The 15,152-nt window shown below is 37.4% G+C and overlaps 1 protein-coding gene and 1 long non-coding RNA gene across 12 annotated transcripts in view; one reads left to right on the top strand and one right to left on the bottom strand.

Moving 5' to 3' along the window:
• Positions 1-450: 450 nt before the first annotated feature.
• The window catches only part of NEK7 (NIMA related kinase 7), a 75,154-nt gene continuing 60,452 nt past the window's right edge, over positions 451-15,152 (bottom strand). For 4 of the 11 annotated variants that reach the window (XR_008824581.1, XM_056355449.1, XM_056355450.1 and 1 more), the window contains 2 exons: positions 14,483-14,596; positions 451-7,428 (listed from right to left, as the gene is read on the bottom strand). Coding sequence is in view for 4 of the 11 variants with exons in the window: in XM_056355449.1 (XP_056211424.1) it covers positions 7,318-7,428; positions 14,483-14,596 (225 nt within the window). In the remaining 7 variants the exon portion in view is untranslated. Of the gene's footprint in view, positions 7,429-11,189; positions 13,029-14,482; positions 14,597-15,152 lie in introns of those variants that run through there. The other 7 variants (XR_008824582.1, XM_056355453.1, XR_008824577.1 and 4 more) reach the window with 5 other exon arrangements.
• On the top strand, positions 7,435-8,909 carry LOC130156728 (uncharacterized). Its single transcript, XR_008824584.1, has 2 exons — positions 7,435-7,903; positions 8,061-8,909. It is a non-coding gene; the product is annotated as an uncharacterized LOC130156728 (long non-coding RNA).

Here is a 15,152-nt window from a genome sequence, read left to right as displayed (position 1 = left end):
AAACAGCTAACAAATAAAGCGTACAGAAGAGTACCAATGGGCAAAGTAAGACCCTTTGCATGATTTAAAATTCTCTTTGTAACAGCAAACGGATTTTTAATGCCAAGCATGTAAAGAACAATAAAAGACTGTACAACAATGCCAAGGGCCTCCCTAGTCTTTTTGAAATGGGAGATTTCCTAGTCACACTGAGACAGGACACCAAAGGAATGTAAGCAGGATAACATCAACGTTTTACTTTTCTTATTTTAAGTTTCTGTTAGCCCTCAGTACCCTGGCAGTGCTGTGCTGCCAACACGTTCCCCAGGGAAGCCAGGGACCAAGGAGCCAGAAGGTGGAGAGGGAGCAGGGAACCCCAAAACATCTCTGTTTCTGTCCACTGCAAGACCTCTCTCCATCGCTAGGATTTAAACACAAAGCAAATGCAATCATCAGGAAGGACTCAATGCATCTAATTTCTTGATTTATTTTTTATTTTGATATGAACAGAACATTTCAATTAGACAAAAGGTGTAAGGCCTCCACCAATCATTAAGGCAGTCATAGAAGAAAAATTAATTAATCGTATGACATGATACAAACTGGCAACAAAGGATACACATAGAAACTGAAAATACTGAAAGTATTCGTTTAGTGCCAACAAGCACCTGATCCTCTAAAAGAAAAGTATTATTCTGGTGAAAATAAACAGTGATTAAATGTGTGTATGCCCACACACACCAAACAATCTGACATTCAGCTCTATATCCTACACTCCCCAAACTTCTTAGTTTTATGGAGACTTTTGCTTCTCAACATATATATGAGGATAATTACGAGCAGTCAAAGTTCAGACAATTTGATCAACAGTGAATCCCTACAAACATGCAGTCGTCCAAAGCTGAAAGGCTGCTACAACTGTGAAGTCAGACCTACGCAGAAAACTTGCTGTCTACCATGCAGGCAGAGCTGGTCTGGCTTGAAATTAGGGTAGCATGGACAGAGAAGCAGTACAGCACAGAGCTCAGTTCTAGATGCACAGGACAAATAAGCGTTTTGCTCTTGATAAGAACCTGCAGTAGTGCTGCAAGTATACCAGTTACCTTGTTTGCAGGTGCCTCAACTGCATCAACACTACCCTGCAGCGTAACATGGCGCATCTTCAGTTGGGGCAGATAGAGAGGCAGCAAGAGAAGCCAGTGTAAGTGTGCGACAGGAACAAAGAGGAGCATTGTGCCTAACACTCTGGATCCAGCCAGTGAAGCTCTTAAGCACATTATTTTAAGCAATAGTAAATGCACTGAATTCAAGTTGCTACACCAAGAACAGGACCGTTAGCTTTATGTGCAGAAACAAGACAGAGTTACACACAGTAAAGACAAAGAAATGAAGGGCAAAAACTTGTATCTGAAGCAGCAGAAGATTAAATCAAGGCCAAAATTCAAGGACTTTCAAAATACTTCGAGCAATAGAATCTGCGCCAGCTCTACAGTCCTGAAATAAGACGAAATCTGTGGGACTCGTCTCTTTAGAAACACAAAACAAATGATTTCATGGAGTTCCTTCTGCAGTGCACGAAGCAGCTAAAGCCCAACAGTTCAGTCTTGTCGATTTTGATACTTTGAAAGCAGAAAAGTTATCAAAACAACACAGAGGTTAAAACAGTAAAGATAAAAGACAAGAAAGAACAGATAATGAAGAGGCCTGGAATCTGATACTAATAATTTTTGAGATATTTGATATGCAGGCATGGGAGAAGTGTCATGAGATAGAAAGGTTGTGGCCCTGGAAAATAGGCAAGTAAAATTGTCAGGGATGCTGGAAAATAGTCTGGAGGGACTCTGGAATAAAAACTGGATCTTTGAATCTCAACAGGTCTGAGATTGTGGCTAGATACTCAAGGAACCATCTGGAGATAGAACTACGGGAGAAGAAGGAAGCACTGGATTTTGGGGAGCATTCAAAATAAAATGTAAAGTCAGAAACTTGAAAACAAACTGGAGTGAGGATATTCAGGTACATACCAATAGGAAATGACAAATGGAGAATAAAGGGCAAGAATATTAAAAAAAAAAGAACCAGTTAGGATGATAAGCGCTTATCCCTTCAAGACCTCAGAAAGAAAAACTTGGTTGCTAGTGATGGAAACAAGATGAGGATTTAAAGAGAAAGTTGTCATTCAACGAAAGGAATGACAGGCATAAAAGATACAGAAATAAAAAGGGGAAAACTTGTATAGCAAAGAGGCAGAAAAGCCCAGTTCAGAAACAGATTTCTGAGAAAGGACAATTTTGAAAAGGATCTCATCATGTAAAAATCAACATTGGTTTTGAAGATACATTTTGCATCAAGAATGAATGAGAAACTTAAAATGAACAGCAAACATGCAAACAAGCTCAACAAGAAAAAAAAAAAGGTGGGATAAAGTGGTTAAAAAGTCCATTTGGAAAGAGAATTAAAACAGGTAAGGCAATGCTGAGTCCAAAGTTGTGTTGTGCTGTCATACCCTTCAGAGATATTCAGAAAGGCAGGAAAGAAAATTAAGAAGTTACAAGAAAAAACGTCCAGGGATAGGAATGGATAGCAATGTGAGAAGCAACCAAAGAAACCATGTATGGAGGAGCAGAAAGCGATGAAAATAAAGACCAGTGAGTCAAAGGAAGTGAGGCCAATGAAGGAAGGAGGCAGCTGAGAAGAGGAGTCAGAAAGGTTAATAGACTTGGGATCCCAAAAGGAGTGAGTGACAGGGTAGAGGAGAGAGAAAGACAGATAAGCTGGAAGAGAGCAGGTAGTGATCAGAGAAAGGGAATTTAGAAATGAGGTATAATAAAGTGAACAGTATTTAGTAAAGACAAGGTCATGGGAATGATTGAGGCAGTGAGAAAATCTGTCTAAAACTAGAAATCAAAAGCGTTGGGCTGGAAAAACAGAATGAAGAACAATGGAGTTAAGTAGTTATCAGGGGAAAATAAAGGGCTTGCCCACAGTGAGTGGAGAAAATTTGAGAAGAAAAATGGCTTGAGTTTAGCAAAGGCACAAAGAAAGAAGCAAACTAGACACAGAGGACTTCAAATCAGGAAGAGGGTAGCGCAGACAACAGGACAGATGAAGCAAAACCAGTGGAAGACAGGAATCTTAGAACTTCACAAGTGAATATGAAAGGGAAGCAATCTTTTAAAAGTATCAACTGAAGAACAAGGTTTAGGGAAGGGAATAAACTTTGAAAAAGAACCTTAAAAATCTGTATTTGAGTCATGTTCAGAAACTTAAGTAACACCCCCCTAGGCATGCCCAGTGCTGGTATTCCCCCCCTGGGACGACCTTGCCAGCAAGGTTTAGGTATTCACCCAGATCACAGCAGCGATCAGCCATTCGGAAGACCAGCACTGCCACCGGCTAGATGACGTGGGGATATGGTAGGGCTGGAAAAACTTCTGACTGTTAAAGAAGTACTAAAAATAATGAAAAAGCAGTTATCTGAACTCTGCTATTCAGCAACTTTACTTTCAGGTTAAATTAACTCTCCACAAAGCAAGACCTGAAGGCCTTCTTTGACTCTCCCTCCCATCAACTTCCTGTTCCTAGAAGCTCAAATACCTGATCAAATACAGCAATCACCACCAGCATTCCAGTCCAGCCATTAAGATTCTCATCTCACTGTGTAACAGCGCAGACAGAGATTAAGTGGACAGATTGTTGAAAACAAACAGCGCTGAGACTTTAGGTCCCATTCAGAGCTATCTGAGAACCACTGGCATAAGAAGTCCTCCATTTCCAAGCTTCTGTCAAGAATTTCACTCTGTGGCTTTCTTAAGCATGAATAAAACACCAGCCTTCTCAGACACTTCTAATGCTGTATTTCATCTTTCAGTATATTGGCACATTTTTAAAGTTTCTGCTTATTACAAGAAGTCAACATACTTCTATTGCCTGCTCGTACGGTTGGTAGCTGGATCGTTAGAGTGCAACAGAAGAAGGGGGGGAAAACCCCACATCATTCCCTGCTACCAAACCAGTGACGTACAGGAGAGGTATAAAAAGTGAGCTGAGCACATCATTTCTATATACCCTACTAATTACTATTTATTCATGTGTGTATATGAGGTTCACTCAAAATTTCTGAAGTTACATAAAATTCAGCCTACCTATAAACAACAGCTCACAGGACTGGGGCATAATGGGAGCTCTTCATTCTTTTTATGCCTTTCAGATATTTTCATATGGTTTGAAAATAATTTCAGATTTGTTTTTAACTTTGGTATAAAAACACTCTTTTGGGTTAATTGTGAATATATCAGATCTAGGATTTTTAGAAAAAAAATTGACAAATACAACAAAAGGTGTTTTTTATATACTATCTTTTGTTACAGTCAAGAAAACTCACCTATAATCAACTACTGGAAGCAGTACACTGTCCACAAGATAGGTAGTATCTACTGTAACATATATATATATGTAATAATAGAAGTTTGAAAAAATATCATAAAAACACTCTTTTTTATATTATATTTCATATCTGTACGTTTTATTTCTATTAGACTACTGCACAGCAGGGGAGCTTTCAAGACAAGACAAAGATTTTATGCAGTGTCATTCAAAGCACATAGTTCACTCAAAGCAAGTTAATCCTGTAAGCATTACTGAAATAAAAGGAGGAGCTAGTCAGACATTTTGGCTAGAAAAGTAACACGCTTCCTTTAAAGAAAATAAACACATAATGCCATAGCTTAAAATAAATAGTGCCAAACGTCAAGATCAACAACATACAAAAAATAGAAAGGTGTTTTATAAAAGAAAATATTTTGTAAATGTATAGCACAAATGGGAGTGTTATAAAAGACTTAACATTTTCATATGTTACTAGGTGCTTTACTTAGGAGATAGATGCTACCGTTCCCAGTTAAGTAAGCAGTTCTATTAACCTATATGAGGTTAATTCTTAATTATAAAGTTTGGTACCAGAGTAATCTGTACTATTCATTTTAAAACAGGAACAACTTTTTCTTTTCCTCAGCACAAGATTTAATCATAAATACTAGAAAAATACAGCAATAAAAAAATTTGTATGCTTAAGTATGCACATTTGCTAACTTTTAACTCATGATTTCTTTACTCAATGTATCCTTCCGAAGGCAGGGCAGAGAGGAAATTATTATTGGTTTCTTTCAGGAAAAATTTAATACTTTATGCAGATTATTATATACAAATAGCTAGACTGTGCTGAGGGTATTTTTTCAGTTATTTTTACATGTTCTAGCACATTTCAGAAAAAAAAAAGAGCTAAAAATGGCTTGAGTATTTGTGCATATTAAGAGCTAATCCTGGCAGTCCAAAAGTAGTATGCTGCCTGTTCCAATACAAACCACTTCATCCTACGACGTATGAACTACTGTTATGGAACACAACCATCATTTTTAAAATTCAATAATCAGGTAACACATGAGATCTAGAAGTTGTTAAACACAAACCAAGGTTTCTCAAATACCTCCTCCCTAAAATCGTTCCGCTGAAGCCCTACAAGATACACAGAAGCCAGGAGAAAGACTAAGGATTCATCCTATAAAATCTGGAAACAAAAATTAAAAAAATATGTGTATTAAGACAAGCTGATGATCTGCCACATACTATTTAAAAACTCCTGTATTTTGCCAAACATGAGTATTTGTAGATTTAAAAATTAAAAAAAAAACCAACAAAAAAACAAAAAAAACCCCAAAAAAACCCCCACACACCAAAAACAGAAACCTCCCTGACCTAGCTTGAACATTTCCTCCACAAACCCCACAACTGGATTTTTATTCTTTGAGCATTATATCAAATCAAAAAATAAAGCTGCACAGAGAAACAAACAAAAAAAAAGGATCTGAGCCTGCAGGAAACTGGCTGCATTTAGAACCTATATGTGTACGTACTTACCGCTGCTTTTATTTGAACTAACTTCTTTTTGCCCACATAAGGGAATTGCTTCTTAGCAATATCACTGGTAATAATTTTGACAGTTCTATATAAAAAGTTCAGTCTTGAAACTCAAGAAGCTTCAGGCCACTCTCCATTTTTACCACATTTAAAAACAAGACACCTTCCTTCCTTAACAATAACAATACTATTAAGCATATCCAAAAAGGTACTAAGGTCTAACAAAAGTATTCTGGATTTCCTTTTCAACTAATAAGTATTTGTAAGACATTTTACATACATATTTATTTCCCAAATGAAGGAGTGGCAACTTTCTCTTAAACATAAAAGCTAAAATTTACTTTTGCTAAATATAAAACTAATTCTCAGGATACAGTATACAAAACCAGGTATTAAAGAAGAATACATTTTGTGTCATACCACACTGTATCTTTTCCAAAAGGTTTTTGTATTTAAAAAAAAAATATTAACTTTTAAATATACTGTAAGGTGATTCAAATTTTAAACACAAAAATCTATAAACAGTGATATATACATAAACAGTTGGGAAGCTGTAACTTAAAAGATCCCACCTTTAAATCAGACCTTCTCATAAACATTAGCCTCAAAAGAACCCGATTTGCAACAAGAATCATCTGCATGTTTTGAAGACTTAACTATGCAGATTCCTATTGCCCCAGGGCAGTGCTACACAAGCCTATTGAAAGCTATCAGATTGCAAAATCAACACCTTAAATTTTCCCAGAAAACCTCCAACAAATGTTTTACGTGCATTATGGCAGAATAATAAAAAGCCATGTTAGAAAAATTTCAGCATGACAATTTTTCCTGAATCTATTTTCCCCGTCACATTTGGCAAGCAGAGAATTAATCCTACCACCTGCCTACTCTTATGCAGAGAGCTGCAAACATCTTCAACACACGTTCAATATAAAACACAACCACCATCTATAATAATTATGTTCCTCTTGGAACAAAGATTAAAATAAAGTTAACTGTGCTAATTCATACTTTCTATAAATTACTAAAAAGTTGAGAGATTCAGACATCTTGCTTCTGGATAATAAGCCTGGTATCTGTATCATGTGCAAAAGTGCAACTGTGTTTTAGAACTGAGGCCCAACTAAATAAAAATTTGTTATTAAAGAAAACATACTTGAACCCACTTAACATGGAACACAATAGCTCTTGCTGTCTTTTAAAGTTACACTTTACATATTTAAACCTGTTGTAGAACTACAAGTTAGTAAAAAATACAAAAAAATAAACAGAAAACAAAGCATGTATATAAAATGGTTTACAATTCAAAGCACAACAGTAAGCATCAAATAATTACATTTGTGTAACACAAACAAAGAGGTGGGATGATTTATTAAAAATACTTGGTTATTTCTGCTCTTTTCTTCATGATCTGATGTCTGTTTAGCTGCTCGCAGTGTGTGCATGCATACGTTTCGCTACATCATAGACATAGGTTATGTCTGGTCGCTTCTCTGGATCCGGGTTGATGCACATATTAACTAATTGTCGCAGCTAGGAAAGGAAAACAACATGACAGGATCGTTGGCCTTCTTACAAAAGTAGTATTTGTGCATTAACAAACTCAAATTAATACGACTGGCAAAAAAATTTTAAAAATAGCCAAATAGCGATTCTGCATAAACACCCCCTCAGTCCCCCCCACTCAACACACACTGCACAGTTTTATGCAAGCACGTATGCAACATGCTTCCATGATTTTTACGTTTTGTACTGTTGTCCCGAAAAACTGTTGAGCAGATTTAAGTTCCAATCCTTTTAAAATGTAACTTGAGACATGCATTTAGTCTCATTACATATCATTTACAATTGAATTCTTTGCCTTTGGAGGGCTGTGCCTACGAACTCCAAGAGGCTGAAGGCAGTACGGTGAGAAGGTAAATGGGGACCTGCTTGCCCCCCTACTCCTGGCAGGACAGTCAGCCAGCAACAAATGGCATTGCCCTGTGACAGGTTCCAACAACACAGAGTTAATGATTCTACTTACAACACAGAGTTAATGATTCTACTTACAACACAGAGTTAATGATTCTACTTACAACACAGAGTTAATGATTCTACTTACAACACAGAGTTAATGATTCTACTTACAACACAGAGTTAATGATTCTACTTACAACACAGAGTTAATGATTCTACTTACAACACAGAGTTAATGATTCTACTTACAACACAGAGTTAATGATTCTACTTACAACACAGAGTTAACCTGCAGAACCTCCTGCTGCTAGAAGCTACCAATCAACACACATGCGTTCAGAGAGCAACTGAACAATAAACCCACTGAGGGCTATTTAAGGTGAAGAGTCCACCTTTGAGGAAACCTCTGAACTTGCCACTGGAACCTGGGAAAGTATCACATTATGCTGGCCCTGTTACTCCACTTGCCCACTGCTGGAGACACGATACTAGAAGAAATAACCTTTGGTCTACATCCCAGTAGCTGTTCTTAGGATTATATTATTGAGTTTCTTTTTCTTTATGGAAAGAAGCACATAATTAATAAAATATGTTCACAGAAGCCTCTATCTGGGACTAAACAAATCACTATGACTAGAAAACCCCACGTTTTCACAAACACCACCATTTATTGGGCCTTCTACAGTGCAGATATTCAGCAGAAGCAACCCCATATAGCTTCCACATCACTCGGATGTTCTCATCGCCTTCACAAACTGGCAGAACAATTGCAGGTTTTTCTTCCTCCCTTGATATGCCTAAGAAGTTATGACATTAGAAACTGATATATCATCTGGATAACCTTCTGATGGGGCATCTGTTTTAAATTGTGTGCATCTCCTAAGCATTTTTCAACATTGAAGTCACCTGCTTCATGACGACTTACTAAAATGTTTGCCATCCTCTGCAAAAGCAACCTCACTAACTCTGAAGCTCTTTCTTTGTGCTTTTTAATAGCTTCGCAAAATCCTCTTGGATCTCCTTATAGCATTGGGAAGGGAGGGGGAATCCACCAAGAACACCTTGCAATCCACCCTTCGATGGCAATATGTCAAATTTGGTTCATTCTTCCTCCAGGTATTATTAGGTATGATTATTGAAAAAAGCTGTAATCATTGCAACTAACACCGAGTGACCTCATCACCATGCTTATTCAAAAGGAACACAGACTGCATATTCAAACCTGCCATCAGAGGGTTGCCTTCCTGCTTTTTATAAAAAGACCAAGCAGCATTTCAAATTATAATTATACTCTTCACTTTTTAATAAATTAATTTAACTGCACAGGAACAGGGAGCCCAGAAGTTAAGTAAGAAATGTTGTATACCACTGTTTAAAACTTTGCTCTTTAGCCCTTGCAGAAACATTGTAAACTACACACAATGTATTATTAAATATGAAAAACCTGTACAAAAACTATGTCACTAGACATTCCCCTTCTTTAGGAAGAAAGGCTTAATATTTAAAAATGGGATCATTAATTCTGAAGATAGTGGTCTAATTGCTGGATTGAAAAGAAACATTAAATCAAAATAATCTGTAACAGACTTGTTATTTGAAATTTAGATATGCTAAGTGTATTATGAGTAATGGAGTTAGAAAAGCCATCATGGTAATTTTGGCAGCCAATAAATAAAGTACTATACTACTGATAGGAAAAACTATTAGCCTGTAATAACCCCCAAACATCTGGAGAATAGAACGCTGGAAATCATGAAGTACTGTAAGTAGTAACAACTGCCAGCACGTAACACAAATGTGCAAAGCAAAACAATGTCCTGTAGAAGAAACAGGGCGGGACACAGCATAAGCAACAGGCACAGTGTACGAGCAGAGATGAGCAGCTTGCTATGCAACACCTCAAACAGCCTGCACAAAAAACAGACAAGACTGAAGAACATCCAAAAACCTCAAGCTTGAAATTAGACTCAAATAAATAACATTTCGTAAAGAAAGTACAAGGGCAATTTATCTGCAGAATACAACATGGAACCTTGTACATATACATTTATCTTTCTCTGTGAAGACTTCCATCTGTTCGATAGAAGTGCATACAGTAAAAGTCTTAGTGAAGACCTTGAGGGATTGAAACCTATGAAACTATCATCAGAGGGGAAACAAAGTATTCTTTTTCCTGTTTTTACCAGCTCTGTATCAATAACTTTACTGTAGGTAGAACAGCAGAAGTAGATTTTCAGAGTTTACCTTTGAAAAGCATGAGCAGATTTGTTTACCTCCAGTAGACTACTACATGTCTTTTCAATCCTGGCCTGTGGTAACTAATTTTGTTTTCTAAACCAAACTTTATCATCTAAAAATCAATTTCAGACTCAAACTGTTTGTTAAGCCATTAAACAGGAAGCCTTTCTTCAGAGTTACTTTGTTACTTGTTACAGTACATTGTAAGTCCAAGCTTCAATAAAACGGCCAAGAAGATTCATTGTTTAGAAAGACGGTGTAGCAAAATGGCATCATTACTCAAAAGTACATGTAAGGCTTGAAGTCCTATTAATCCCTGTAAGTATACTTGCAAAAACCACTCACCCACATAGGGCCTTGACTGGTGGCTTTTTCCAGCTTCTTATTATTTACTCAAACCAAAACACATGTAGCTACTATTAGGATGCAAGAAAGGATCTACAAGAATACATTCACAGTAAGAGACAGTCACTGAATCAGCTTACTCAAATTCTGTTCCCAACATAGTGCAAATGGTGAGCTCAGCTAGTGACAAACCTTCACTGTTTTAATAAAATAAACCAAATAGACCTCTTTCAGCTATGAGCCTTCACATTTAAATGTTGGTCACCACTATTACTGCAAAAATCTCCTTCCCCCTCCCCAGTCCAGAATCTCAGTTGTAAGGCAGGAACACTAAGCTGACTATGCCTGGGATGCTGCACAATGACAGCACAGATTCCTGAATAATTTCAAAATCCTTGAGTAATTCTGAGCCTTGTTATGGAACAGCAAACCTTTGGGAGAAGGTGAACGGTTACACAGGATGAAGGACTGTCTTCCTGCGTAACTGTTTTCAGGACTAAAACTGGGACCATGCTGGATGCTAATACTCTGTTATAGCACTATTCCTTCAGCTTCTACAGGAATATCCATTTCAATAAACCTGAAATCCATTTGTCAACCCCTCTAGTTTTACTAAAGTTTCCAAGGTAGCAGAAGAGCCCCACAGCACCATGGGAAGAGGAACTGGGATTCTAAAAGTCAGACTATCATTAAAGACAAGAGTAATTTTTTACTATCTGGCACAGACTGGCCAACAGGCAGAGGAGACTTACGACTGAGCTGGAGGGACCTCCTGTTGCATCCCCAAGCTGCAAACTTCTTTGGCTGCTTATTGTTCTTAACCTCCTCTGTGCACTTAGCGCAATGACTGTCTTTAGCCTGGAGCTTAGCCTGACATCGGAGCAGTGGGACACACCTTCTTTAACTTTAGCAGGTTTTTCAGCTATGAAATAAATATCACTCAAGTCAGGAAGAGGGAGGAAAGACAGAAATATGACAGGCAAGTACTTTGCATTGCTAGCTGGTTGAAACTGAAATTGCCATGTAGGAAATTTTGCATGAGAAAAAACCCACAAAACCGTTCTTACTCTGAATAGGAGATGTTGAAGTCCTTTCTCAGTGTTATTCCCAAGACCTTTGGCTGGAAAATAACACTGCCGTTGTGGACTTGCTGGCTCATTCAGCCTTCACATCTGGGTAGGAGGCTGGCTATAGACTTTAGAAGATGTGCACTCCAATCAAAGGGAAAACTTAGAAACTTCACCTATCACGAAAGCAATGTCACACTAATAATGGCTGACAAGATTTTAAGAGTATTGATTGAGGGTAGCAAGGAAGCCCCAGCTTTGAAATTCCCTAAAGCAGAACAGCTTTCAGTAAATGCTGAGTACTCACCCTGAATACCAGATCTTCTTAAGGAATATTCAAAAACTGAGATATCCAAAGTTGTTAAACATTTGAAAATCTTGGTTTGCGACTACTGTGGAAGCAATAGTTTGTGAAAATGCATCTGAGACTATCAGGATTTCTGTTCAAAGGTTTTTTTAAAAAATTATCCATCTGTCCACCTATCTTAAGGTACACCTTTCTGTCACACTATTCTCCGATGACACAGATGCAATACATTACTAACAGGTTTGTCTTACAGAGAGTTCAAAATTTAGAAGTGTGTCACATCTTAAAACTCATTCTATTCACTTACAAAAAGCTTCTCTAAAAAGCATTTGTCTTGTATTTTGTAATGAAGGTATTTGCACTCCCATATCGGAGGATACAGAGATCAACGCTCAGTGAAATTTTTCTTTCAGAAAATTCTTTGTTATAAAATATGAAGTGGGTTTTACTGTTCAGTGATCCCTGATCTTTACTGCTCACTGAGTGTGCTTCCAACCTGGTTGAAGGTTTGATATCTAAATTTCCAGTACAGGTGAAACGTTTAGGACAGTATCCTAATACGACAGATAACACTTGCTTGTTTCTGGTTTTTTATATACAGTTCACACCAGCACCATTTTTCTCATACAAGTAAAAAAGGTTTATTTTGCCACAATAACTAACATATCTATTTTTCCATGTACCTTACTGAAGACACAAGTCTTCATACCAGAACATAAAGAACGTTCCCATTACAGTCTCCACAGCTGATTACTTCTTTTAAGTAACTATTTTCATCCCTATCATAGCTCTGACTTCTCATTATGTTTCAAAATAACTTACGTGTGTTTTGCAAATAACCGGTTTATCCAAGGTGCAGAAATACGTGTCTGCTTTGAAATAAAGAAAACACAACATGTTGTGCTTTGCATCTGTTTTCAACAGTAGAAACTATACAGCTGTAAAGCAAAAGGTGGAATGTCTTTCCCCATCCAAACTCTAAGACCTTCTATCTGGGCCAGACTTTGATATTTGCCCCTTGGCTGGGAATCCGCATATCCAACTTCACACTTAGCTGCAGCGGAGTAGCCCTGCAGGCAGGCCAACTTCAACGAATCACTAGTGGTATCATCATTAAAATCCTGCTGAAGGTCACCATGGAAACCGCCTGCTGAGGCTTCGCTGCTGCACTCGGCATCTCCTAATCAGCTACCATGTGAAATGCAAATTCAGACAGTCTGAAAATTAGTCAAGAAGAATAGAGGATGAGGATGCAGATATGTGAAATATTCATGTGCTTCATGGAAAAAGGAAGACAGCATGAATGACACAACAAAGAACGGCCCCTGACATTCTTGCTATCATTTTGCATTATTGTTCACACCCTACTGTATTTCTAGGCCTCCAGTTCTGAAGTTGGTTATATGAACTGCCGTATTTATAGTCTACAATAAATAATAATTAAAAACAGCCAAGGTAAAATGACTAATTGGAAAACCCACAGAGATACACTATACAAGTTACACAATAGATCATTATTTCATCCTTTGTAACATCACTGGATTATCTTTTTAAGTCCAGTTTGTTTCACAAAAGGCGAAAAACTGTAACTATAAATACAAAACAAAACACTGGGCAGTAATCTTTTATTAATAGTCTAACGCCTGTCTTTGAATGCAAAAAAATTCAGAAGGTTCAGAATTACAAACCCTACCTATAAATGAAATTGCACAAATTTTTTTTTAAAAAAAGTATTTTACTGCTTGTGTTTATTTGCATTTTCAAAGTAATCTTTCATTTATGTAGGCTGAATTCAATTAAAATTGGTTACTAATATGTGTTCTTTGGTTTACAGCTTCTATCAGTCTGCCCTGTTCTTTCCAAAGTGGGAAAATATTTCAAAACTGGCATCTCAGAACATTAAAAAGCAAGCATTTATATTTTTTCACTCTGTTACTCATACTAAGAAAAATACTTATTTGATTTGGTTTCTTTTCATTTTGAAGCTTAGAAAAAGCAAGTACACCCCCTTAAATGCATTAATGACAGCAAAGGACTGTTAGCTATCAGCTTAAAACAAACACCACTGCGATAGAAGTATATTGTTCAAATTCAATTATGTTACATCTGCCTGTATTTTTCTGAAATTTTCTGTTAGTGTTGTCAAGAGCCACTCTTTCTTGGAAAAGAACTGTTGTTCAACTGTATCAAACAGAACACCCGAGTTGTATAATGCAGACAAATAGAAACTAAGCAATTCATTTTTACTGGTGAGTTACATTGTATCTGTTTTAATGCAAGCCCCTAGAGATACGAGGCTAGCGCACTAATTTACTGTGCAACATAAACTTGTATAGTTGTGCTTTTAGAAAAGCATACTACAGATGTAAGACTCAGTCCCACTCTGGCATGTAGAACATATCGTGCACTCTGGGAAAGAATTTCGTCATACTTCCGAGGAAGCTCAATGCAATCAGAAGTTAGCAGTATGAGGTTTCCACCACCAATCCCCCCAGATTTAAGATCCATCAGAGACTTCTTTCAACAAGAACATTTGAGCAAGTTCAACAAGCAAACACTTAAGGGCATAATCTGCAAATAACGTAAAATCACACAAGTTCATTGACTCCCATGGAAGCGTGCCAGCGTACATGACCTGAGGATCTCGCCCATGCAAAGCAAAGTTACTTACTTCCTCTGAATAGTGATCTGAAGGGAGGGGGGGGTAGTCACACTGTTCTATCTTCTTGCACAGGGAGTACAAGTTCATTTTATCACCATAAAAGGGACTCTGCAGCGCAGCCATCTGTGTAAAGAAAATGTACAGTTCTCTTTTGTGTTTTTAAAAAAACCTGATTTTGTCACAGAATCTGTAACACTAACAAGTCAAAAGTGATTTTCAACAACTTTCAACTCGCTGCCTAAAGTGTCACAGTGCTATAAACAGAAGTTCCAAAACCATTACTGTAACCAGTGTGTCCACTTAGTCTATGTCATACAGTCGCACCTGTCCCAATCCTCATATCGCAATATTTGAACTGTACACCATTCCAGTTTCATTAATACAGCATGAGGAAAAATTGAGTAGTTTCTGATACTGCTATGAGCGTGGAAGGTCCTCAGATAATGAGGGGGACGAAAAGAATGCCAACACCTACCACGGAGTTTTCCTCTGAATACCTTTCGGAAGAAAACATGTGATTTATCCGAAAATATTATCTGAGCTAAAGCAATACCGTATGTTGAAAATCCTGGATAACAGCAGCAGATTTTGTAATCTTCCATTAGACTTCCACTAGACTTTGACACAGGGGTGGCTTTTTTACAGCAAGAAAACTAAATACTATGTCTACACTTCCAAA

Source organism: Falco biarmicus, chromosome 11 (genome assembly GCF_023638135.1).
Source record: "Falco biarmicus isolate bFalBia1 chromosome 11, bFalBia1.pri, whole genome shotgun sequence".
NCBI lineage: Eukaryota > Metazoa > Chordata > Aves > Falconiformes > Falconidae > Falco > Falco biarmicus.
Note: the sequence above shows the minus strand (reverse complement) of the source record. Positions and strands in the feature narration are given on the sequence as shown.